General features: G+C 32.5%; 1 protein-coding gene across 1 annotated transcript; it reads right to left on the minus strand.

Annotated features, from left to right (window-relative positions):
• Nucleotides 1-9,726: 9,726 nt before the first annotated feature.
• On the minus strand, nucleotides 9,727-23,011 carry LOC124367883 (G-protein coupled receptor dmsr-1-like). Its single transcript, XM_046825066.1, has 2 exons — nucleotides 22,884-23,011; nucleotides 9,727-11,023 (listed from the first exon to the last, which is right to left on the minus strand). Exon 2 carries the CDS (start codon nucleotides 10,993-10,995, stop codon nucleotides 9,865-9,867), a length of 1,131 nt encoding a protein of 376 aa, XP_046681022.1. The 5' UTR covers nucleotides 10,996-11,023; nucleotides 22,884-23,011; the 3' UTR covers nucleotides 9,727-9,864.
• Nucleotides 23,012-25,232: the final 2,221 nt, after the last annotated feature.

Consider the following 25,232-nt stretch of genomic DNA (forward strand, 5'->3'; position numbering starts at 1 on the left):
CATCCACAATTTTAACCGAATATATTTTTTAATCTCTGGGGGTTGGAATGTAAAGGAATGTAACGGAAAAGAGTAATTTTCAACTAACATAAATCAGTCCTGGCAGTCGTCAGAATACTCGTAAATAACGCAACTTGACCACAATGTAGAGATTTTCGGTTACATATGTAACCATACAATGTGACTTAACCAATATGAGGGCTGTACTTGCGTAATCCGTATAATATTTATATAATTGTATAGTATAATAATTCTAAAAAATAGCTATATAATCAAAACACTCTGTGAAAGCTTTCAATTTTGTTTTAGTTTCTTAAAAGGATATAACTATACTTAATTCCAAATTATGATTTCCAAAATTTCTTTACCGATAACATTGAAAATTTTAATGTAGTTTTAGTAAGAGAACATATTAGCATAAGTAAGTGAAGTACGTAAAGTTGAGTTAACGTCTATATATTAAATACTACGTATTTAATTATAGGACTAAGTACAAACCCACTGAGACCTAAATGTATTTCAAATATACTGCATAATTAAGTGCAATAAAACTTCGAAAATAAAAGACAGTGGAGTGTAATACAAAAAATCAGTTACAAAACCATGAAACTTATGATCTCACAATCATTATAATACATCAAAAACAATAAAGATCTCATAAGAAAGAACTACAAAACGTCATTCTCTGGTTACGTAAATTATTGCCTTACATAAATGCAGATAAAAAAGATAGGTGATTTCACTTACTATCAATATTAACAATAATTTGTGGATTATTAAGACGAACACCTCTTATTTCAGCAACAAACATCATACTATCAAACATCATACTAATTCATGGTTTACGGTATATATAGCGTTCGTTATTAAGATTATTAGGCGTGGATTATTAAGACGAACACCTCTTATTTCAGCAACAAACATCATACTCTCAAACATCATACTAATTCATGGTTTACGGTATATATAGCGTTCGTTATTAAGATTATTAGCGTGGATTATTAAGACGAACACCTCTTATTTCAGCAGCAAACATCATACTCTCAAACATCATACTAATTCATGGTTTTACGTATATATAGCGTTCGTTATTAAGATTATTAGCGTGGATTATTAAGACGAACACCTCTATTTCAGCAACAAACATCATACTATCAAACATCATACTAATTCATGGTTTACGTATATAAAGCGTTCGTTATTAAGATTATTAGCGTGGATTATTAAGACGAACACCTCTTATTTCAGCAGCCAAACATCATACTCTCAAACATCATACTAATTCATGGTTACGGTATATATAGCGTTCGTTATTAAGATTATTAGCGTGGATTATTAAGACGAAACACCTCTTATTTCAGCAGCAAACATCATACTCTCAAACATCATACTAATTCATGGTTTACGGTATATATAGGCGTTCGTTATTAAGATTATTAGCGTGGATTATTAAGACGAACACCTCTATTATTTCAGCAAACAAACATCATCATACTTCATGGTTTAACGGTATCATATAGCGTTCTTCAAACATCATAATTCATTTTACGGTATATATACTAATTCGTTTCGATATATCTATATATTATCATGATTACAACAGCGTGTATGTTAATCGCTCTGTATACATTAGAGATAATCGTATCAAAACAATCTCATTACACCACATTATAATGTAAATTTATGTTAGCTGGAAAGTTTATGTTATTTACCTAATATAACAATAATATCAAAACACATTTAACAGATTTTGAAGTACAGATAAAAGAGACAAATGTATATAATTATTTAAATGATACCTTCTTCCATGCTGATGTTTGGTTATTACCGTAAAACCACGGCTTATAATATATCGATATATCGAACGTCAGAATTAATTAACACAGTTGTATTATAACAGTTTTAGTAACGGCGAAACAGCTCAACACTTTAGACATGTATTAGTCTCAGTTGATATTTCCTATAAATCGATCAGCTCCTCATTGCGATTGTATACTGGTTCCATTACATTCCAAATAGTTTTGTAATAATTATATTGTTTTTTACTAAATTTACGTTAAAAATTTTCACCATATTTCATGTAATAATTTTTCAATCTTAAGTTTTAAGTTTGAGTACGGTTTTCTCTATCCGGGAAGATTTTTTTTTTAATTTTTCTTCTACATTTCTCCACCATTCAAGGTTTTAACGGCCTATATTTCCAACTCTAATAAAATTATATATATATATATATATATATATATATATATATATATATTAAATCAAATATTTAAATTTTAAAGTATTTTAATTTAAATAATTAATGTACATTAATATTTCCAATAATCTAAAAAGAATATTCTTGTTCGATTTATAAGTATTTATAAGTATAGTAAGTTTTATAAGTATTTACAAATATATTAATCATTACGTTTACAATAGACTAATCGTAGATGAGGACCTTCGAAATATTATCTAACATATTGAAATTTACTATAACTGAAAAATTGCCGTCATTTGAAAAACAGCATACTACAAAAATAATCGGAGCTGATTTAAACTTTATTTTACAATATTATTGATTTTCAAGAAGATATTTCCTGATTGACTTTAGTAAATAGGCAAAATAAGAAATTCGTACCCCTAGAACATATAAATTTCCCTGATTATTCTGAGAATATATAGTATTCAACAGGAATGCTACCATTAGTTCTTAACTGTACTGTAATGTACGTACAAATAATCTTTACTAATTTATCACCCTTTAGTGAAAATATTATCCCTATATTTATCCAGAAGATAGGATGCAGAATCACATCCTCAACCCTGCAATCTCCTACAGGAGCATTTTGTAATGTTTTGTATTTATAATTCAAACGCTTAGTGAAACTATAAGCGCATTCTTGCATAAAGTACGGAAAGAGAAAATTTGCCTTACTTAAATAGAGAAAGAAGAAGAAAAGAAAATGTGCTTTATTGTAAAAGAAAACAAGAAATATCATTACTTTTGTACAGGTATTTCAATACTTTTCTACATCTCATGTTTAAATTCAATCAGATAACAAATTCGTATAGCACAGTGAAAGCCTGGTATAACCGTCGGCTTTGGATGGCCTACTGTTACGATAATAAGTAGTAACCATATTCGCCTTTGAGGCATCAGTAACCAAACACAACAATTACTTAGAAGAAAAGAACACAACAAATCGAAAATATTACTATATACTACACAAATACATAAACAGATGGCAACTGTTCACAAAAATGTAACACAGCAATATATTTACAAAATACAATGTAATGTTTTTCCAATAGCATGTTATTAAATTATTTTTATTAATTATATATTATAGATAACCTTATACTGTGTCATGAGTTTATAAGCATACTTTACCTACACACACATCCACACACACTACAAATAACAATTAAAAAATAATATTGAGTACTAAATAACTACATATCCAAATAAAATTAATTAAGCTACTCTATCCATTATCAATCTTGCTTCTTATAATATCTGGATGAACATAAACAAGTATAACACTATCAAATTTTGTATTACTATCCTATAATATTGGATAGCTTTACTTAAATAAGTCGGCTGTTAAACATTATTTTTCTTTAATTAATACAAGAAGCTCATCCAACATGAAATCTCTTATTGCACTTAGTCCTTAAAGGACCTTTGATAGAGCTTGCGGAGTGACAAGATATTGAGAATGTGCAAGGGTGGTTCTAGAGGCTGCCGCCTGCCGAGATCCTATATGGCGGAAGGATATGTTTTATACCTCAGACATGTCACCTTTGAAGAAGGGAAGTCCAGTTCTGTTACAGCCTATTGTAATGGTTACATAGGTTACAATGGTTACAAATGGTTACAGCAAATTGAGCGCGGACTCAATAAAAGCTTCTGAAGCATCGTTACCGACAACTTATTCTTTCTTCCAAGTACTTACTTTCTAACAATTACAGCTCTTAACACTACAGGATTTTCACACATTTCCAGTTAATAAGTACAGGAACTTAGGTAAATAATCAAATTATTTGCAGTATTAGGAAAAGCATTGGTCACTTTGAGGGTGTGCTGCATGACGTTAATGTAGACTATGTTTAACGGAACGTTGGCTCAACGCCGATGAAGCTATTGGTGTTAATCTTAATGGCTACTGCCTTTTATCTTCTTGTATATCGTCATGGTTCATGGAGGTTCTGCTATTCTCGTAAGTGATAAAATCCAAGTGCTCTTTAATGGAAAACCCCTAAGCTCTGCTTCCCATTATTCAAAAAAAGCCCTGGTTATGATTGGATTGCCGGTAACATCAACATCAACACCCTCCAACGAGTCAACTAGTTCAATTATCTCATTAATAATTTTAATTTTGTCTCCACCAATTATGGAATTACAAGAAATACTGACACATGGCTCTTTTCTGGACAGTATAATAGCAAACTTGACTGCATATTTATATAAATCCAGTATCATATTCACTTGCCTTTCTCATCATGAAGTACAGTTATTACAATAATTTGATCGTAAAAATAAACAAACTTTGATCAAAAAATAATATACACAAGAAAAGTTTTCATAGAAAAAAAAACAAATTCCGAACCCTTCTTCAGTTTTAATCATGGCAGTTAGTTCTTCAAAAATAACTCAATATAGACGCTGTTTTAAACTTTCTCTAATATCTCCCAAAAAATACCGAAACTTTCTGCAGCTTGGCCTCGTGAGCGCGGTCTCAATAAAAGCTTCTGAAGCATTGTTACCGACAACTTACCAAAACTTGCCGAAACTTTCGATACCTGGCAAGTTTTTAATAGCTGTTGACCCTCCAAGAATACCGTTGGAATTCGAGTGTGTGAGCTCGAATATTTGGGTGAGGTGTGGCGTTGTCCCAAAGAAATAGCTTCTAAGAATAGAAGCTAAGAATAGAATACTTTAGAAAAGTATTGTAATAGAAATTTTGGAGAATCGTCTAAGTCAGCTATTATCTTCAACTATTTAATAAGCTATTATACCTCACAGACAGATAATTTTACTTCCATACCAAAACTTTCACATTCTTTTTTTTTCGCAATTTTTTCATGATTGTAACAGGCCTTTTTACCCTTGAATTAATAGTTATTCAAAGGACATTTCCGACCTATTGTCATCGTTTGTCATATAATATGCTATTGAAATGGCCTCCAAATTAACACATCTGTTCAATGCCTCAATGTCTGAGGGCGATTTTGCTGACCATTTAAAAAATCAATAAAACGATTTAACAGTTGAAAGTTCCTCAAATAAAACCGATCCCAACTCTTTCAGGGCTATTTATATAGCTCACGTATATTCAAAAGTTCTTGAAAAATCATTTCGAATAAGCTGTTCATCTTCTTAGAATGGAATAGTAGTTTCCCCCTGCCAGTTTTGATTTACCTATCCGAAATACTTCACCTGCAAATACGTTTTTGCTTTCAAAAGTAATGCAAATTCCAACATCCTTGGACGCCAATGAACAAATACAAATAAATTCGATCCATTCAAAACTTTCTTGTTTCATTTAATTTGTATACTGTTAAACATAGAACACGAAAGGTGTTTTATTAAATAAGTAAAACTAGCATAATTTAGGTCAAAGTTTAGTCATTTTACCTCAATAAATATGTCATTATTTCTAATTAACACACGTGATATATTCGCAGACACACGTAATGACGAGTAAAATCCAGTTCAAGTCTTTGTTTGAAGGTTATTTTTGACGATGGAAGGATTGTGAAGGAAACAGGATTTTTCCGGACATTTGCCATCGTTCAGTGAAACAAGAAATCAGTAACACCTGAGGTTACTGATTTCTTGTTTCACTGAACGATGGCAAATGTCCGGAAAAATCCTGTTTCCTTCACAGTTCAAGTGTAATCACCATGCAGCGTGATTTAATCTTGTCCCATAGCATTGTAAAGATAGGTCATCACCAAACACTAGTGCTGAACAAAAGGTTTGGATACAAATGTGTATCCAGTAGTAGTGTATCCAGATAGTCATCCTCCGTAGACTAATGGATATAGTTTCGGCTTTCTAACCGAGAGATCACGGGTTCAAATCCCGGAGAGGGCCAATAATGTATAGACACGAATAAGCTGTGTACTTTTCAAATAAATAAAAACAGTGCACTTCGAAGTCAGAATAGCTAAGCTGAGGCTTAATAGAAAGAAAATAACTAAAAAACCGTAGATAGTGTCAGCTGTGTTATATATTCTCGCAGACTACTCTTCATTCGAAAATTGTCTCAAATGTTCTCTTTATGTCTTGGGATGGCAAAAAATGGAGCGCAGATAAAAATTACTGTATCTTCGTATGGTGGAATAATTTTACTATAAAGTTAGCGTGTATGAAAAATGTAGTTCTTGGTTTCATAATACGGCAACCAGTTGAAAATCAAAATGGCGCTTTGGTAAAATTAATAGGGAATTACAAAATCTTTATCTCTTGTGTCGGTTTTTTAAACAAAAAGCTCTCGATATTTACAATAAATAGTTTAAGAACATCAGCATATTGTAGTCCTGGAACAAATACCTGTAGGTAACTTTAATTGTGTAGAAGCTTGCAACTTAGTTTTTTCCCGTATGCGTATTTTTTCACAACGGTAAAAAGATTTAAACGATAATTTTGTTTAAAAAATACCGTCAAGCATGTTAATAAAAGTTAAAATAGTGCTAGATAACCATAAAGATTTTATTTGGCTATGTGGCTAAAAGTTGTTTCGGTTTCTTTATCTAATTTTCTTTAAATTATATTACTCTGTAATTAACAGCGCTTGTGAAAAAGTTAGAATAAGAAGTATTGTTACTATCAAGCTTACTACTATGCTTTCACACTATAAATGTAAACAAATTGAAAACAGTGGTAAAATGACTTCTCTACTTTAGGACCATTGAGGTTTAGTTCGGAGAAATTTTCGAAATAAAAATAGGCCTTTATATACACCGGGGCCCTAAGAATGTCCATATATAGTTTTAGTACTATTGGTTGAATAGTTTACGAATGTAAAAGAAATAAACAAATCCAATTTCACATTTTTAATATTGTTAAGATAGTTAAAAATGTGTAATTAAAGAAGTTCTGAATTCTGCATGCTACAACGTGTTGTATCTAAATACCGTGTTCCAAAAACAAAAATGTATCAAATTTAATAAAATATTTTTAAAGTCTTTACTTTCCAATCCATAGAAAGTTACAATAGATTCTGTATATGTGCAGCCTAAAGACCTTTTAATTACATTGTAATTGTAAAAATTCTTTTCATTAAATATAAAATGTGTCAAGAGGAACAGGATAAAACTAAAAAAAGAAAAATATTACAACAATAACGCTTTAATACAATACGCTTGAGAATATGATACAATATAAACAGTTCATGCACGTCAAAAATAATTACATTTTGTACCTTAAATGTCAACAGGTTTGTATATGTTGGACAGTTTTACAATATTTCACTTCCAGGGGCTCATGGAATGGAGTGAAATCTTGTTACTGCGAATTACCATTATGTACATTACAATTCACATATAAATTTAAATATAATTTAAATATCTAATTTGTTAAAAGGTTTTTTTAAATCAGGGGCCTTGTATATGAAAACCAATTATACACAAAATGACACACCTATGGGTTTAAGAACTCATTTAGCCTATAAAGGCTGTAACAATAAAATTGCAATTACTTGTACATTAAAACTATCGTCATCGTTAACGACTTGTGTTACAGACACAGCGGCATCGTCAGATCTTCCATTAACGATTTGTCATAAAACTGAATTGCGTTTCTGATTCCTCTGTTATGATCATGTTTTCTTACAGGTGGCTAGGCAATCTATCGATCTTAGCTGTATAAAAAATGTATAAAAGCCGGCTCAGTTCTCATAACATTAGTAAATTTATTACTATGACATATAGCAGAGAGATGGGTTACATAGTTGCATGTATAGTTACATACAGGGCCTTGAATACAACGAAAAATATCCTCAAACCTAATATAAAACCAAGGAACTAAATTGACGAATTCTATGATCGTGGTATTTATAGCATCATATGTGGAGATTTTTATGTCCAAATTTTTATGTAAACAACAGGGAGATATTTCAAGCCTCGTTTTTAGAAACACCTACCAAAAAACCCAAATTAGCAACAACAAAAAACAACATTTATTTTAGTACGCACATATTTTAATAAAATTACAAAAATTTAAATACACTGCAAAAAAAGTAATAAATCTTTTGCAGTGGAAAAAATTGCAAGGTTGACAAACAGTAATCGACTTCTATTGTGATCAGTCACAACTAGCCGATGATCATATGGTTTTCATCCGTAACTGATTGCAGCGTTTCAACTACGAGTGGAGTCGTTTGTAAACAGTAATTATGTGTTTTATGTTGTTGCTATGTGTTCAAGTTTTAAATTTTATGATCAATCTTTCAGCTGATGGAAATCTGATAATGCCGCTGTATGGGGGAAAAATTTTGTCAATGTCATGAGAGTTTGGCTAGTTAGAAAGGTAAAGAAACTTTCAATACTAATAAGTCTTTAAATAATAGAATTGATCACAACATTAAAATATTTGTTATATAAACAAACAGACCTACTTAAATTGTGCTTTAATCGTCAGTTAAATTGTTAACCTTGTTCAGAAATAAAATATTAAATACAAGTGTACGTGTGTGTGTGTGTGTGTGTGTGTGTGTGTGTGTGTGTGTGTGTGTGGTGTGTGTGTGTGTGTGTGTGTGTGTGTGTGTGTGTGTGTGTGTGTGTGTGTGTGTGTGTGTGTGTGTGTGTGTGTGTGTGTGTGTGTGTGTGTGTGTGTGTGTGTGTGATTTCTTCACCTTCTGCAGGCCTCAAAGATCAAAAATATTCTAATTAATGTAATACTAATTCATTAATTTTCAGATTCCAGTTAAACCTAAAATATGTTTATCTCGTTAGAATTTTAAGTTTTAATATAAACTAGTAGTAAAAATAAACTAGTCATCTTAAAAATAAGACACTTTTAACGTCCGTTTATAAAACTGTAAGGAACAACTATAATCATAAGTGATTGTTCATAAATTGACTGGTTATTTAACAAAGAAAAATGGATCACTTTGATTACACAAATGATAACATAAGACATACTAGATTATTTGTGATACATCATTAATTGAGCAATTCTCTTTTTAGAGGTAACCCTATCGCTTATTCTGAAATTGTTTAACAACCAATAATGTTTGCAATTATTTTGAAAAAAAAAAAAACATATACATACATATATGTATGTATACGTAGGCCTACATATGAGTCCCTGCGGAGCAATTACTTTTTGTGATTCAACGGCTGTATATATTAAATTAGGCTATTGTCATTTATACAAATTTAATCAATTAAAAAAAGTCGTTTGATGAGTATTTGGTTAACCGATCGATCATATGTTAGTTAGTGGTTATTGAAACATATATGACACTGAAACAGCCAGAAACAAAATAATTTAACCGTAAAAAGTAAGGGTGGTGGTAGCGCACTCGACCAGCAAGTGAGAGATCCGGGTTCGAGTCCCGGCAGAAAATTCCTTTTATGATTCAATGTTTATTGAAGTTATATACATATATCAACAAATATTGAATCACAAAAAGAACTTTCTCCGCCGGGAATAGAACCCGGGTCTGTTACTTGCTGGTCGAGTGCGCTACCACTACTCTTACTTTTTACGATTAATTTATTTGGTATTATATATAGTATATATATTATATATACTTCCATTAAAATTTCTTAAAAGAAAGTACAAGGCCACTTTGCACGCTGGGTCGAGGTATGAGAGGCAAGAAGGGAGGTCTAGAGAGATGTGCAGGGAACCCTCTCGCTAGCTCGTCACTAAACCTGGGTCACCTGAGTAGTCGTGTAGTTACTGTGACCGTTGTTGTCCACTTGGGGCACTGGCAGCCACCTCGGCCTGAACAGCACACTGAACGTAGTCCTGAACTGTCTACTCATCGCACAGTAGAGGATAAAGTTGATGGCAGAGTTTATAAGAGCCAAGATGTCCATGACCTCCCCTAGTTTGTTGTAGCAGTCCCTGAAGAACCTCTGGCCCAGCATGACACTCAACATCCCTAAGATACCCTGAGGGACCTCGGTGAGTAGGAAGAGAAGCAGGACAGCCAGTAGCATCCTGGTTGTGCGATCCGTCTGACGCTCCTTCTCCAAGAGACGCGTCGTCTTCTTGCTGCCGCTGGTCAACTTCTCGCGGCGTCTCTTGGTGTCCAACAACGCACAGATGAGTCGAAGACTCAGGACTGTCAGCGCGATACAAGGAATTATCTTGATAACTACACTGTACACCCAGAAGTTGATGTCCATCAGCAGGTTATTGTTGGCTTTCCCCATCGCGCTGAGGTCTACCACGTATAAGGTCGTGTTGTACGCTATCGTAGAGTTGGGCTGAGCGTCATTCCCGTCCTCGCCGAGTAACGCTATCTTAGGCTCGATCTCGAAGGCGAGGTAGAGCGGTACGCACAGCAGAGGACAGAAGATGTAGCCGAAGACTATCACAGCGATAGTCCTCTGCATGCCACACCACTCTCGGTTGTGTTGCGGGTACGCCACCGCGATGTACCGCCACACAGCCAGAGTCACCGTCAGCCATATCGAGATCGTGTGGCAGACCTGGGAGACCTGCGCGTGCAGCAGCACAAACAACGCCCAGCCGTACGAGAACCGCTCCCTCTTGGGTCGCTGCGGGAGATACATGTGGCAGGCGAAGGGGATGTACTCCAGCATCACGAGGAGGTCGGCCACTGCCAGTCCGGTCAGGATGGTGTTGGTAGGGGAACTCATCTCTCGCCGAGTGAGGACGGCGATGTTGAGTACGTTCGCCACGGAGCCGAAGACGCAGACCAGCAGACTGACGTAGCCGTGGGCATGACGGTAACCGGCGTGGAAGTGCTCCAATCCCGGGCCGCAGTAACGCGCCTCACTGCTACTAGCGTTCATGGTCACGTTCATGTTGTTGTCCCCATCTGTACAGGGCTACCTGTAAAATAATTAGTATTAACTCTATTACAAATAACCTCTACAAGAATAAGGGAGAAATACTGTTGTATAAAAATAGTTTTTTTTATTAACAGTACTTATAGTCATTAAGTTACGTGAAATTTCTGCAAAATCTTAAGGCACAAAAAATCTTACAGTAATAAACCAGGTTTCCGGTCAGTGAGGAAGTCTGTGGTTCCGTCTCACTGCAAAGAAAAACATCCAGGTCCTGAGAGAAAACCCCTCAATGGACCGATGTTTATCATTTTTTTTTTTTTTTTTTTTTTTTTTTTTTTTTTTTTATTTACATAGGTCCTAGAGGTGAAGTCTAAAATCAAATTTAAACCTTTCAAGTTAACTAATTAAAATAATTGTATATGACGGAAACACATAAAGACGAAAATCTACTTTTTTCACCAACTGTTGGGAGAGACTCCACTATACTCAGCAAAATTTAATGTCACAATGGCCAATATTAAATATATGAATCGGTTTTCATTTTTAATCATTTTTTATTAACATTCGCTTGTGCATATTTTAGGCACTCGTAGACACAGATTTAAAGTGCCTCTGCAAAATTATTGAAAATAATTATTAGATTATCAAGTGACAAAATTTATTAATTTTTAAATAAAATGGCAGACGATATTTCCTCTGTTTTAAGGGCACTATCCTAAATACATTCAAACAGTCGTATAATTACATGAACGTATACCGTGACAAGTACAAAATTCAATTTTATTGCACTATTATTCTCTTTTGAGCTGTGAATGGATTTTCAAGACTTCATGTCTTCTCAAATTTACTTTAAAATCGATATAATAATTTTAATAAATAGAAATGAGATAAGAAAAACGATTTAACAAACTCTGTTCATCTTAGTTTAAATCAACAACCACTGTTAGCACGACAGTAAAAATCCCTATTATTTAGCAGGTGACATTTTAGGATAAAATAGAATGCACCAGCTTTTAGTCCAGGAGAATTTCTATAAACCGGTTGCATTTTATAAGCACAAAACCTGATTTTCCTGATATCGATAGATAAAGTTCCCCTACCAAAAAAGCTTTCATAAGCCACGACAGGTTGGGTGGAGATCGAATGGTAGGGTATCTAAAGGTAAATTCGAAACTATAAATATTCCTCAGATAATACGTTTTGTAATGTAAGATAATTAAAACCAATAGTCAGACTTTGAATAAATGTTAATTCAACGTCATCTAACAATATACAGACCCTTAAAATGGTGACTTTCAGTCTCTTTATTGACATGTCTGACGATATTATTTGTGTGTCTGACAGTTTTTTTTTTTAATCTATCAAGCTGAGAAAAAAAATGATAGTAAATTACCTCCCATTTCAACCTCCTTCAAAATTATATCCCTGACAATTGAGGTCTTTCTTTAAAAACTCCTCTATTGATTTCAAGTACAACCAGGTTATGTCTTTCATAGTGTGAATTGGATATCTGTTGCTATACTATTTGTATGAAAACAACTAATCCAACAATGTAATTTTATCCCTTGTACGACAAAAATTACACAATTTCTCTCGTATACAATTTGTTACTGAACAATTCTATATTACAAACTGTATATACAATGTTTACTTTTTACTAAGAGGTTTTTGATTTCATTTAATTTTGAGATGTTGAGTTTACTTTAGATTTACATCTTTCAGAGATAACGCTGATGTTCTAAAATCTTATTATATTGTGTTACCACGTATACACTAAAAATGTAAATGCATAAAGTATAAGATCCTTTATGGTTTTCCTTAAAATGTAAAAGCTATGAGAGAACAATTAACATCCTTCATTTTGTTGGACTGGCACCTTCAAATAGTTTCTCTGCTTAAATAGTTTCTCATTGTTCTTTTTCATTAAGGAAACCCATAACATACAGCTTCAAAGTGTACATAGTAAGTCAAGAACAAATGAGAATCTTCTCTAAGCGACCCTCTATGCAGATAACATATGTTTAACCACAGCGATTACGTGATCCCAACCCAGCACTTTGATTTAACTTCCTCTTGACTCCTAGAGTAGTTCATGGCAAACAAATTGTTTCTAAACTTTGTCTTGGAAGCAAAAATATTTCAAAACATTAAACTTTTATTCTAAAAATTCTCTTAACACCCCGAACCAAATTATTTATCAACACGACTTGAGGTCTGCAGGTTGACTTCGTGAATACTATTTATAATTTTATAGACTTTTAAGTCGTTTGTATTATCAATAAAATTAATACAATGCATATTGTACGAATGCAAATAATATTTGAATAATTACTGGTCTATTTTTAGTGTTATTACTTGCATAAAAAACTGTAAAGCTCAAACCGTGTTTTTAAAGAAATTTAAAGTAAAAAAAGCAAATACATTTTTTGATGATATTTTACGAATGTAATACTATACATACTGTACATCACACTAGAAAAGAAACGCCCGTTTAAAACTAACGGTGTTTGGGATTCAGAAAGATTTTCGAAAGAACTCTAAATAATGAATGAACTGCTGATTAATGGCAAGTTTCCGTGGCGGTTTACAGTATAAGCGTGTCAGCAGTTGCCTGTGGGGTGGCAGAGTGCCAGCAGGGCTGCCAAAACAAACCGTCAACACTCTGACAAGCTTCGGTTACAAAAACTGCGATAATAATGAAGCGGGATATAGAGCAGACACAAAAGAGAGGTGAGTTTGGGTGTGAAAAATACTAATTTCTGTAAGAAGTAAACACCAGCGCTGAACCAACTTAGGGCGTGCAATAACGAACTTTTCACTGTCCGTTCGTTTTTTCCATCTATCCATCTGCATTTCCACCTATCCATCCATAACTCTTTATCAAATCTAAATACTTCGATCTTGGTACAAGGAAGATCGGCATTGGTTTTTGTGATTAAAAGGTCAAATTCGTCTGACTGATAACACTTAGTAGAAAGATCCTAGAAAATATAACTTGCTACATAGGTCTCATTTGGTCCAAGGGAGAACCTTATTTACCTGTTCATCGGTGCTATAGCTAATAAAAGAACGGTCTTAGTGACTTGAACAGGATTTTTTTATTTTAGTTCCAGGAAAATTTGGATTGATTTAAAGGTTCAGAGTAAATCAGTCCATCCATATGTACGTCCGTATGAGCTCTATATATTTTGACAGCGCTATACAACCAATACACCCGTTTTCAGTATTAAATTATATATTCTTATTTCATGAGTATTTCGATTTACTACGGTGGATTGAATAAATTTTTTATCCATGATATTCTTATTTGGAATAACAAAATTTTTCGTTTAATGGATTTTCTTTGACAATTTATTTGGTCTCAAACTATCCGATCATCATCATAAGAAAACGAGGGTAAGAAAGCAGCAAATGCTAAAAATTGGTAATGGAAAAACTAAAGTTCTTTTACGATTAATCAGTGAATTTTTTCGGATATTGTACTTATACAATATATATCATCTTCTGTTAACAATAAATAACCCATTTAACACATACTCCAATTAATATAACTTGGGAAAAAGTCATTATGTATGAAAAGATTTTAAGAATTCTCAAATGAACTCCGCAAAAATACTGCATACCGAACAGCAACATTTTCAAAAACTACTTTTAAGTTTTCTAACTACTTTGAAATCTAGAATATTTAATCTTTTGATTTTTTAAAGACTCATAATAATTATAGGTTCTGCCTCACAGTAAAGTGTGGTTTTTAACCTGGATATTTATTCTAGATAAGGTATCAAGTTATTTGCCCTTGCGCGTGCCTCTGAATGTAAATGTAAACATGAGCAATGCAGCTTATCATAACATAATTAACATACATTAACATTCAGCAGTTATTTGTCCAACAACCACACTGAACTATCGATTAATGTAGTAACATTACAAAAATATTTTGATGTGTTCATAAAGGAGTTTTTTGTATTTTTTCCTTCATATTCATAAATGGTAAATGACTCTGCTCAGATATTGGGGCTAAATTTTGATATCCGAGGATTTATTATTATTCCGACATTCCTAAAGCTCATTGTAAACAATAGGGAAAAACATACAAAGGAATGAAAATTATATTTGGATGTTGATATTATATAGGTTTAGTTAAGCAGCGCTAGAGTACTTACGATACGTTTTTGAGCGCTGGGATTCATTTTATTAAATTGCTACAGTTGGTATGGGTAGACAGAACTTTTGATTCTAAAAAAAACCCCAGCTATGATGCCACCCAACCTTTATTTTAAAAATATCCGATGCAAGGAAAATTAAGTTCATCATCTGAATTTATTTTTTACCCAAAACTAAAATATAATTGATTCTAATTTTAATACATGTAACCTAATGACCTCAAATAATAAAACATATATTATAAATGAAACAATTTATAGACTTATAAGCAACCATTTTTTATGTTACTATGAGATTACAACGAACGCAACTCTAGAAGTTAAATTAAGTTTCACAAACGCACAGTACCTCAAATTCGGTTTCTGGATGTCATATTTATTTTCAATAAGAGTTATGTCTGTAATATATAAATACTTCAAATACTAAATATTTCTTTTCTAGCATTAAATTGTCAAAATAAAATGTTTTTAGAGGAAATAAAAATGAGACGGTTGACTGCTACGTTGATTCGGTATAAAGAGAACAGAGAACTTTACAAAGTTGAAGTAGGGATGAGATCTCTAAAGAAGTGAATAAGCTTTTTCTGCACCTCCCCCACAAGCCACCTCATCACACCTCACTGCCGTCCCACATAAGCTGGGTTGAGCTTTAGGCCTGCCAAGCGTATTGTTTACTATGACGCAACAAACTCTTATCTTCTCCATCTTTGTCCTCATACACCCCAGTCTCATATATTCCGATTTTATACCCAAGACAAATTATTCACGTAAGATCATTCACATTTCCGATGTATTATGTTTAATTATATAAAGACATTCTTGGCGTTTTATCTAGCATTTAATTACAAAAATAAATTATTTAAAGTTAGTGGATTAGAATTTAAACTTTTTTTAATATAAACGAAATAATTTAAAGATTTTGAAGTAAATTTTTATATAACGTAATCAATTTTAATGTTTACACGGATATTATTTTTGCTTTAAAATGTGTACCAAATAAAATGAAAAAAATAATTACTTTATATAAAAAAAAGCTTGTTGCGGACAATATTGTACATTTTGATGTGGAAGTTGCCTTGACTTCTTGCTACATTAAAAACTCAATCGACTAGTCTCTAAGCGAAATGTAACAACTTATTGAGCATAGCAGGCCTAGGATTTTATATTATTTCTACCACAATAATATTGATTTTTAAACGTCAGACTCCTTCTAGACCATCCTCCATTGGATCTGAAGAGTCATTAAAACCATTTCTTAAGTCCAGTATTCATTTACCAATTGAAACAAAATAAGAATATTAAACCATCTAGAACAGGACCTACATTGTAAATGTTTCAAATTTTAAACGGCATAATTTTTTAAAGAGTGAACCTTTTGACGTCGGATTTGTGGCATTTTACTATACTAATAAAGACCTTTAATTTGATGTACTACTTGACCTATGCTCTCATTTAAGATTTTATTCTGACTCCTTAGGGACCATCCTATTGACACAGCAAAACAATAGTAGTTACTTCAAAAAGTAGATTAATAAATGCAGTAATGATGTACCAAGTTTTATTGCTTCCCCTGTAATCGTTCGGGAGTTGCCAAGCCAATCCTTTTTTACACCCTGTATATCATCTTACATGAAAGACAGTTCAGTTAAATGTTAAATCAAGAAGTCGATTACTTTGCCAGAAATAATCGCCCCCTTAGTCCGACCAAACACAAATATTAAATTATTATTTGGGAATATATATTATAGATTTTTCCACCAATTTTCACCAAATATGCAGGTCATTTCCCGTAATATGTACAAAAGATGTCTACATGAAATTCAATATTGGGAGAACAATATTAATATTGATAGCTACAAAATGGGTTAAAACAGGTGACTACTGATGTGTACCTCTCTTCCCAAGGAAGCCTAACTTTAAAATACTTGTTATAATTAAACATTAGTGACTCAATTCAGTATGGTTCATTTCACATAAATAAAATGTGGAGACCACATTCAACGAGTTTTCCTTGTAAATAAAAGTCTCCCACATGTAGGCCAAGAGCTATAAAATCACAGAACACTGCTGAATACACTAGAGACTAAGCTTTAGGGGAAGTGGTGTCGGAGAGAGCAAACATTTACATTGTTGTGATAGAACAAATGTTACTTGACATGAACAGACGTGTGTACCTTTATAGCTTTACATTTGTATAGTTGGTACACCTGTTATACAGAGTGTAAATTAAGTCCTAATACACTTGGATATATTCCAAACAGATTGAGATACCAATGTATAACCTTCACCAGACTATTTAATTTATTTTTTTTTTATTTTGAGGTTGAAAATATTTCACCCCTTTTCAAAGCGGGGTTGAAGGGGGTAACTTTAAAATTTCAATTTGCAACCTCTATCCTTGTGACATGTCATTTTAAAGGTCCATTCAATAGAAACACAATATTTAACACAATAGAAATTCAAAACTTTAATAAGCTTCTTAATAGTCCTATATTAGGTTTTGTTGTACGAATAAATACAAACACATCTTTATAACCTAATTTGGCCAAAAATTTCAGCTTCCGTCAGTATAGATTAATTTTTTATCTAAGTTTTCAAGTGCCATAGTTGAGTTTGACTAGTGCCCCGATCAAACAATATATACCAACAAAAATCAAATCCGATTACAACGCGTCTGCTTTTGGCTCTTTTCATTTACCTTCTGCCTAAGATTTTACAAGTGCCATAGTGATACGAGTATGTATGCTTTTTTGTTCCGATAAATAAAATATTTAAGTTACGTACGACTGAAAAGTTATTGCGAACCAAAAGAGTCAGATACGAATGATTACATTCACTTCCACTCTAACTTTATTTCGATTGTGATTATGTTGTTGCACTGATCAAGGAAATAAACACGTGTGGGTTTGGGAATCCAATTTAGATTTAAAAGCGTTTATTTACGGTCTGCCATGTTTCTGGTGCTATAAGTAATGTTGATCTTTACCCCATATAAGAAAATAGCATGCGTAAGCTTAAAAAGACTACTTTAATCGAAATGAATCTATTTCTGTCGGTTGTATTCTGCTTTTGGTATAAGGGGAAGAGTGTGCTATCCCTTTGCTTTTCGTTCAACTACAGAAAACTTTTTAGGGAGACAACCAGTTTCGATAACCTTATTTGTAAAACTTTCACAGCTTTGTTGATCAAAGTAGCTTTTATAACACCTTTCAAACATTATTTTCAACGCATTAGATGGTTTCTTTGTCACTTGTGCAATCTAAAATAAAAAGGTTAAATAGTAAATTTGTCTTTACAATCTGTATAACACAACTGATCAAGCACTGTATAATTATTTAATATGTTCTAAAATTGTGATGTACAAAAATGTTTCTGCCACTTTAGTGAATTTCCAGCTGAACGTGTCAATAGCTGTTTAGGACAGTTAACTTTTTATTAAGTGTCTTGAATATTGTAATTAGTTTCCAGAATTATTAAATATTCTGAGCAACATTTCCAATGCCTCTCACCTTTTAAACCTTCCTTAGACGTAAAGAAATATTTCAAATCCAAAATTAGCCAAATTTGTCTAGCCGTTCAGTCAGTAATAACATTGAAAAGCTAAAAAAACTATGGTTGCCTGTAAAGTCGGTTTTACGGGCGAAGATTTTACGTGACAACGTCTTTTTCTCGGTAGAATATTTATTGATATGAATATTATTAAATTGCACAATAGGAACAAGGAATTGAATGAAAATAAGAATTGCACAAATTTTAACTATAGAAATATATATTTTGTTTAATAAAACATTGTAAATAATTTGAAATTAATTAAAATTTGTTATTGTAAATGGTAAAGTTGAATAAAACATTTACTAAAATTGGAATTTGAAATTCTTGCTAAACACAGTTAAATTCTAACTCCGCGCGTGGTGATTGGTCGGTTTAGTTCGTTTGTTTGGTCGCACTGTTATGACAGGTTAGAGGTTATAATTTGTTATTTTAAATGTTTGACTAGCAATACGCGCTGTTTCTTCTCAATCGACTGAATTACGATTGATTGCAGAGTGATTTAAACTAATAATTTACTTAACACTATCAACATTTGTCAATAGTATGACATAACCTATAAACTCAGTTTTCTCAACTTTTGTGTCAATCTAACAATTAATCAATCAATCATAGTTTACGACAATGAAATATCAGTGTACAATTATTTACCTTTATTGTTGTAGTTGTTGTAAATGACGAATCTAAGCACTCCACATTTTCACGAATAAACATAGTTATCTGCTTTATCCCGTGCGGCGGACCCACAGTTTATCTGCTTAATCCCGTGCGGATCCCGTGTGGCGGACCCACTTGGACGGGCATCGTAACGTTACCGGGCGTTACACTTTTTCATGAGTGACTCCGAGCCGCAACCTTAATTTAAGACGTTGTCACGTCAAAAAATATAAATCTTCGCATTATACAAACTTTTATCTACTTTCTATGAATAAAATATTGATTTATAATGCCTAGGAACCTGCCCTATAATCAAAGCCCACAATAAGCCCCCTGTAATCAAAACAAAGCCCACAATAAAACCGTATAAAGTCCATTGAGTATTTTAGAAAATCTCGATGCACACGCAGACAAACAGAAAAGGCGACTTTAATTTATACTATGTATTGAAGTTTATGGCAGTAACTTTTCGTTCGTTATGAACGGGTATTCACCGTAAAGACAACTAAATAAAAAAATATTTGAGTAAGTATCTAACTACAAATTCTGGAAGTTACATCTTCAAAATTTACTAATTTAGAATGTATAAAAATTGTATGTAAAAAACATTTATTTTTGTTGCTCGTTTAAAAATATTTTTTTGTGTCTCATGCCTGTTTTATTTTTACAAATAACGTCTTATCTTTAATGGTTACACGTTTACTAGAATATATTAGGCAGATGTTCAGGTAGGTTTTACAGTAGTAAATCAATATTAGCCCTCAGAACCGATAATAATAATTTATTACAGCACTCTAATACCATTCCTTTGTTTTAATACTCTGACACTTTTCCTTAGACGAATTTCCGAATGACTCAAACAATTACAAGCCTTAAAAGTCTTAGTCCTATGGCCCTGATCATTTTTATGTCAACGAAAACTTTCCAAATAAATTCCTCCCCTGTAAGAATACGATCACAAATATAGCTCTTCGAAGTAAGGGTAATTAACGTGAATTTTGACAATGAAAAGATGCTTCAATAGAATCCTTTACCACGAAATTCGACCACGACCCGTCTAAAAACTCCAAATTAATTAGTTTTAAGCAGAGGTATAAAATTATATAATAAAAACTGCTTTATAAATAATGGTTAATCACACACTACTGGCTTCAATAATTACATAATACATAAATGTAAAACTTAATTACTTTTATCATTTATCAATAATACGTATGGTACTAAATATAGAGACTCTTATAAATCTTTTAGTTTTCACCACTTCTATTATATTGTCACATAAGAACACTCATTCGTTTTTTAATTTAGTGTGCGAATATCACTCACCAATAGTTCCATTCAGTATATTCAATTCATCTATTCAAATGTAATAAATTATTATAAAAATGTATGTACACTTGAAATATACTTATGAAAAGAGTAAATGCATCTTTTAATAACTATTTCGTATGGGATGTTTAACATTCTAAATTTTAGACAAATACTCAAATTAATAGTGACATTTTAGTTTATTCATCAATTTTGTGTGGGGTTAAAACATTCTATTAATCCTTTCTTAGAAGAAATCAAAAGTCAAAAGTAAACACTGTACATGTAGAATATTCTAGACGTGTTTTTAATGTATAAAATAGAAAATTGGACGTTTTAATTTCCTAGATATGATGTAGAATATCCTAGACGTATTTTTAATGTATAATACAGAAAATTTGACGTTTTAATTTCCTAGATATGATGTAGATATGATGTAGAATATCCTAGATGTGTTTTAATTGCATATATGGAAAATTGGACGTTTTAATTTCCTAGATATGATGTAGAATATCCTAGACGTGTTTTAATGTATAATACAGAAAATTGGACGTTTTAATTTCCTAGATATAATGTAGAATATCCTAGGCATATTTTTAATGCATAACATGGAAAAATTGGATGTTTTCAATTTACTATAAATGATATAGAATATCCCAGATACAATGTGTTTTGAAAATAGAACATGTTTGTGTACGTCTGCCTACATTCAATAGAAGTCTAAATATACAAGTACGCAGATGGTAGACAACAGAGCACTTATTCCAACCGGTATCTGATAGGCAATAACAATAATAACAGTGCTGTTTTATATTTAACTGGTAACAAGTGCATTGTTGCTTTTGTTATATCCGTACTTAGGCCAAATCACATTATATAAATTCATAAGTTCTTGCCAGAATAAAGACTAAATTCAAAAAACTTAAAAGATCTCATATACAATCGATTACATTGTTACGTTACCATAGTACTTACTAGTAAGAGGTTTAGTTTCTCATGGAGAAATTTGTATTTTAATAGTTAATCATAATTAAATGTTTGATAAAATAAAATTTTTACAGCATTATGATTATAAGATATAATATTTTCCTCAATGTAAATAATAATGTTGAACGTTTACATGTTCAAGTAGACAGTTTTAACATTTTCAAAATCGTTATCTAAAAATATTTGTTGATTGTATTAAAAATATCTAACATTCGAGTCTGTTTGTAATAAAACGATTTTCTTCATTCACCTACGGGTACATATATACACAGGCCTATTATACTTTCATATCAAATTTCAGCAAATATTTGTAATACGTTGTCCTCTATAATGGATGAAATTGTATTTTAACTACTTGTTGTAAGAAATAAATTCTTCGGTACATTTTGAGGGGGGATTTATTTGAAGTACTTGTTACCTATTGAAATATTAATGGTAACAAATATAGATAAAATAATCACTAAGCAGAGTTTTTTTAAAGAAATTATATATGTATTTTTCAAACAAATTTTATATTTTGGCATATAATTGCAATTTTAAAAACGAGAAACTCATATATTTACTTCGTGAAAGGCTTCCTTTAGTATTTAAGGTATAGAATTAAGGTATTAAGTAATTAAGGTATAGAAATATATTTTATGCTAACAAAAACGTTTGCAGGAAAAATACAGGTAAGTTCTCCTAGAGATAACTTTAAAATGCTACAATTTCCCAATATAACCATAAAAACTATGTTGTAAATATATCCGTTTCATGATGTTATAGCTAACTAAAATTGTAATTTAGACTTTCTGTTCTATTATTTTTATCTACTTTTCGGTAGTTTGTGTCAAATTTATCTAAATCGTATTGGTTTACCTTCTAAACAACTGTTATCTGTTATAAGGTAAACCTACTAATATACACATATCATTTAAAAGAGTCCAGTACTCATTGTTATAAGAATTTTATTAGATTAGTATAGAATGGAATATATCAAATACTAATTTGACAACATCAAATGACAATGAACGCCAACTCATTATCACTTCTCCCAACTACACATATATACTTTAAGATTAATGTATCACACATTTAGCATTCATAGACCTAATTATAACAAAATAGTCTAAAAATTAAAACCTGCGCAAAACATAATTAATTATAGTGGTTACTTTAATACCATCATTATATACTATAGTATTTTACCATCTAAAACTTAAATAAGATAGTGAATGTATTTTATACTTAATACTTTACGTTCCAATAACGAATGTATGTTCTTAAGGTTTCAGCTCAATTGCGTAGATATATTTGTGAAACGGATATATACGCTTCATGATGTCTAGCTACCAAAACATCGCTATTGCTATCCACAATCACTCGCGTCTGGCGGGCGACTGATGTTCAGGTGGCTGTGTGGCCATGCGCACACCAACCCCACACCTCGCTGTGCCCCGCACACCACCAACTCAATCCTTCATTTCCCCACAACGTCGGTCAGAATGCTTTGCGTACTCTCTGCCCTTCTGTTCAATGTTGTACCATTCACAAGTCTTTCACTTTTCACCATGACGTATTTAGTAACGCATAAGAAATATTTATTTATATTTGTTATTTTTCAGGAAGAAAATAAGGTCTATTACATTTTTATAACATTAAATAAAAGCTGATTCAGGCTTTAACGAAAAATCTTATACGGATGAATTTGTAATTTCTTTTTTGTTCAGTAATTTTTTTTCTTTTTTTGTTCTCTTAGGACAAGAAGCTTATAAATTGCACTTAGTCTTATAAGAACCTTAGCGCTGCTTCCGGAGTGATGGGTGAGGTTAGGGAGTAGGGGCCGCCTCCTATCGAGATCCATGAGGAAGAATTATTGCACTAAATCTCAAAGTCATGTCTCCCCGGAAGCAGGGAAGGCCAGCTCTGAAACAGTCAAAGCAGTTAGGGGTGGCACACCCTTGTTGAGGCTAGCAAGAACTGCTGATAATTTAGGGAACAAACCCCACCAAACTCCAACAGTCATCTCCCGCAGTAGACTAGACCTCTCGAACTGCCCATGAACCCCAGAATCTCAACATTTGCGGTTAGTGATGTGCCGCTCCTGGACATCCATAAGGTTGCCCAGGTTTAAGTGACACATCGTTTTTGCTGCGCCCAGTGGTAGGTGCAACTGGAAGGTATAAACCAGCCAGTGATCCCTACTGGGTAAATCTTGTCCTTACTTAAATATTAAAGCAGCTTTATTTCAGAACCTCAATTTATTGCCTTATTTAGGGAAGATGTTGAAATTCAGCCTCATACTGTGGCAGGGAAACTGAATTTACGACTCAAAAGAAAACATTTTCAACGTATGACAATGAATTTTTAGCTAAGATAGGAAGCGGAAGTTCAATGTTAACCTAACCTAACCTAACCTAAAACCAGTGACGATTTGCAGGTTACGATCTCTTACGAAGACTTCGGAACTCTAGATTGAGCAACGAGACGGAACGTGTTGTAGAAACGAAGTTATCCTCCCAACAATTAATTATTGGAATCTTCTACTAGTTACAGGGGGATTTGAGTTTTATTCCTGTTGGGACGTTGGATTAGTCCTGGAACAGTGAGACAGGATAATGTGAAGATTGGTAGTTATTTAATTACTATGGAAGAAGTTCGTGATTATATTTTCATTCTTTTCTTTTTACGTAATATTGTAATTGTTTATATGTAGTCTTGTTAAAGTATATCGCTGTGTATTATTTTAAATACCAAAATATTTAAGTTTTTATGTGATAACTAGTTGTTACCCGCGGTTTCACAAGCGGATTTTTAAATCAGAGTTCGTAGCCTACTTTGTCAAAGCACTTATGATGTTATAAAATGGTCGTCTATAATATTTTTCAAACGTAAGTTGGCATACACTCAGGTTCGTATTAGTTCAGTGTTCACGGTTATACGATCAGAAGTTGATAAACTAACTATTGTATCAAGTTTGGCATGTATAATAGGAGTATTTCTGGTTCAAAATAATTATATTTCCGATATTACAGCTGAGTTTGCCTACTTGTCCTCAAAAATATGTACATAAGTCTCAAATAAACTTTGGTTAAAACCCCAATTTTCCGGCTAATGTGATCTACTTCCAGTCTATTATATTTCAAGCGCCATAGATGAGTTTGCCTCGTTATCCCGACGAAGAACATATACATATATATATATATATATATATATATATATATTATATAATATTGAATCACAAAAAGTACTTGCTCCGCCGGGACTCGAACCCGGATCTCTCACTTGCCGGGTGAATGTGCTACCATTACACCACAGAGCGCTTACTTTTTCTGATTCAATTATTTTGTATTTGGCCGTATCTATCACATATGTGTTTTAAATAAGCAAACTAACATTGTGATTCAATGTTTATTGAAATTAAATAAGGCTATTGCCATTTATACAATTTAATGTAAATAAAAAGTCGTTTGACAGGTATTTGGTCTTCCGATCATATGTTAGTTTTGCTTATTTAAAACACATATGTGATAGATACGGCCAAATACAAAATAATTGAATCAGAAAAAGTAAGCGCTCTGTGGTGTAATGGTAGCACATTCACCCGGC

This window comes from Homalodisca vitripennis, chromosome 8 (assembly GCF_021130785.1).
Source record: "Homalodisca vitripennis isolate AUS2020 chromosome 8, UT_GWSS_2.1, whole genome shotgun sequence".
NCBI classification, from domain to species: domain Eukaryota; kingdom Metazoa; phylum Arthropoda; class Insecta; order Hemiptera; family Cicadellidae; genus Homalodisca; species Homalodisca vitripennis.

Coding starts and splice junctions, on each gene's coding strand:
- LOC124367883 (XM_046825066.1), bottom strand. CDS start 10,995: ATGAACGTGACCATGAACGCTAGTAGCAGTGAGGCGCGTTACTGCGGC.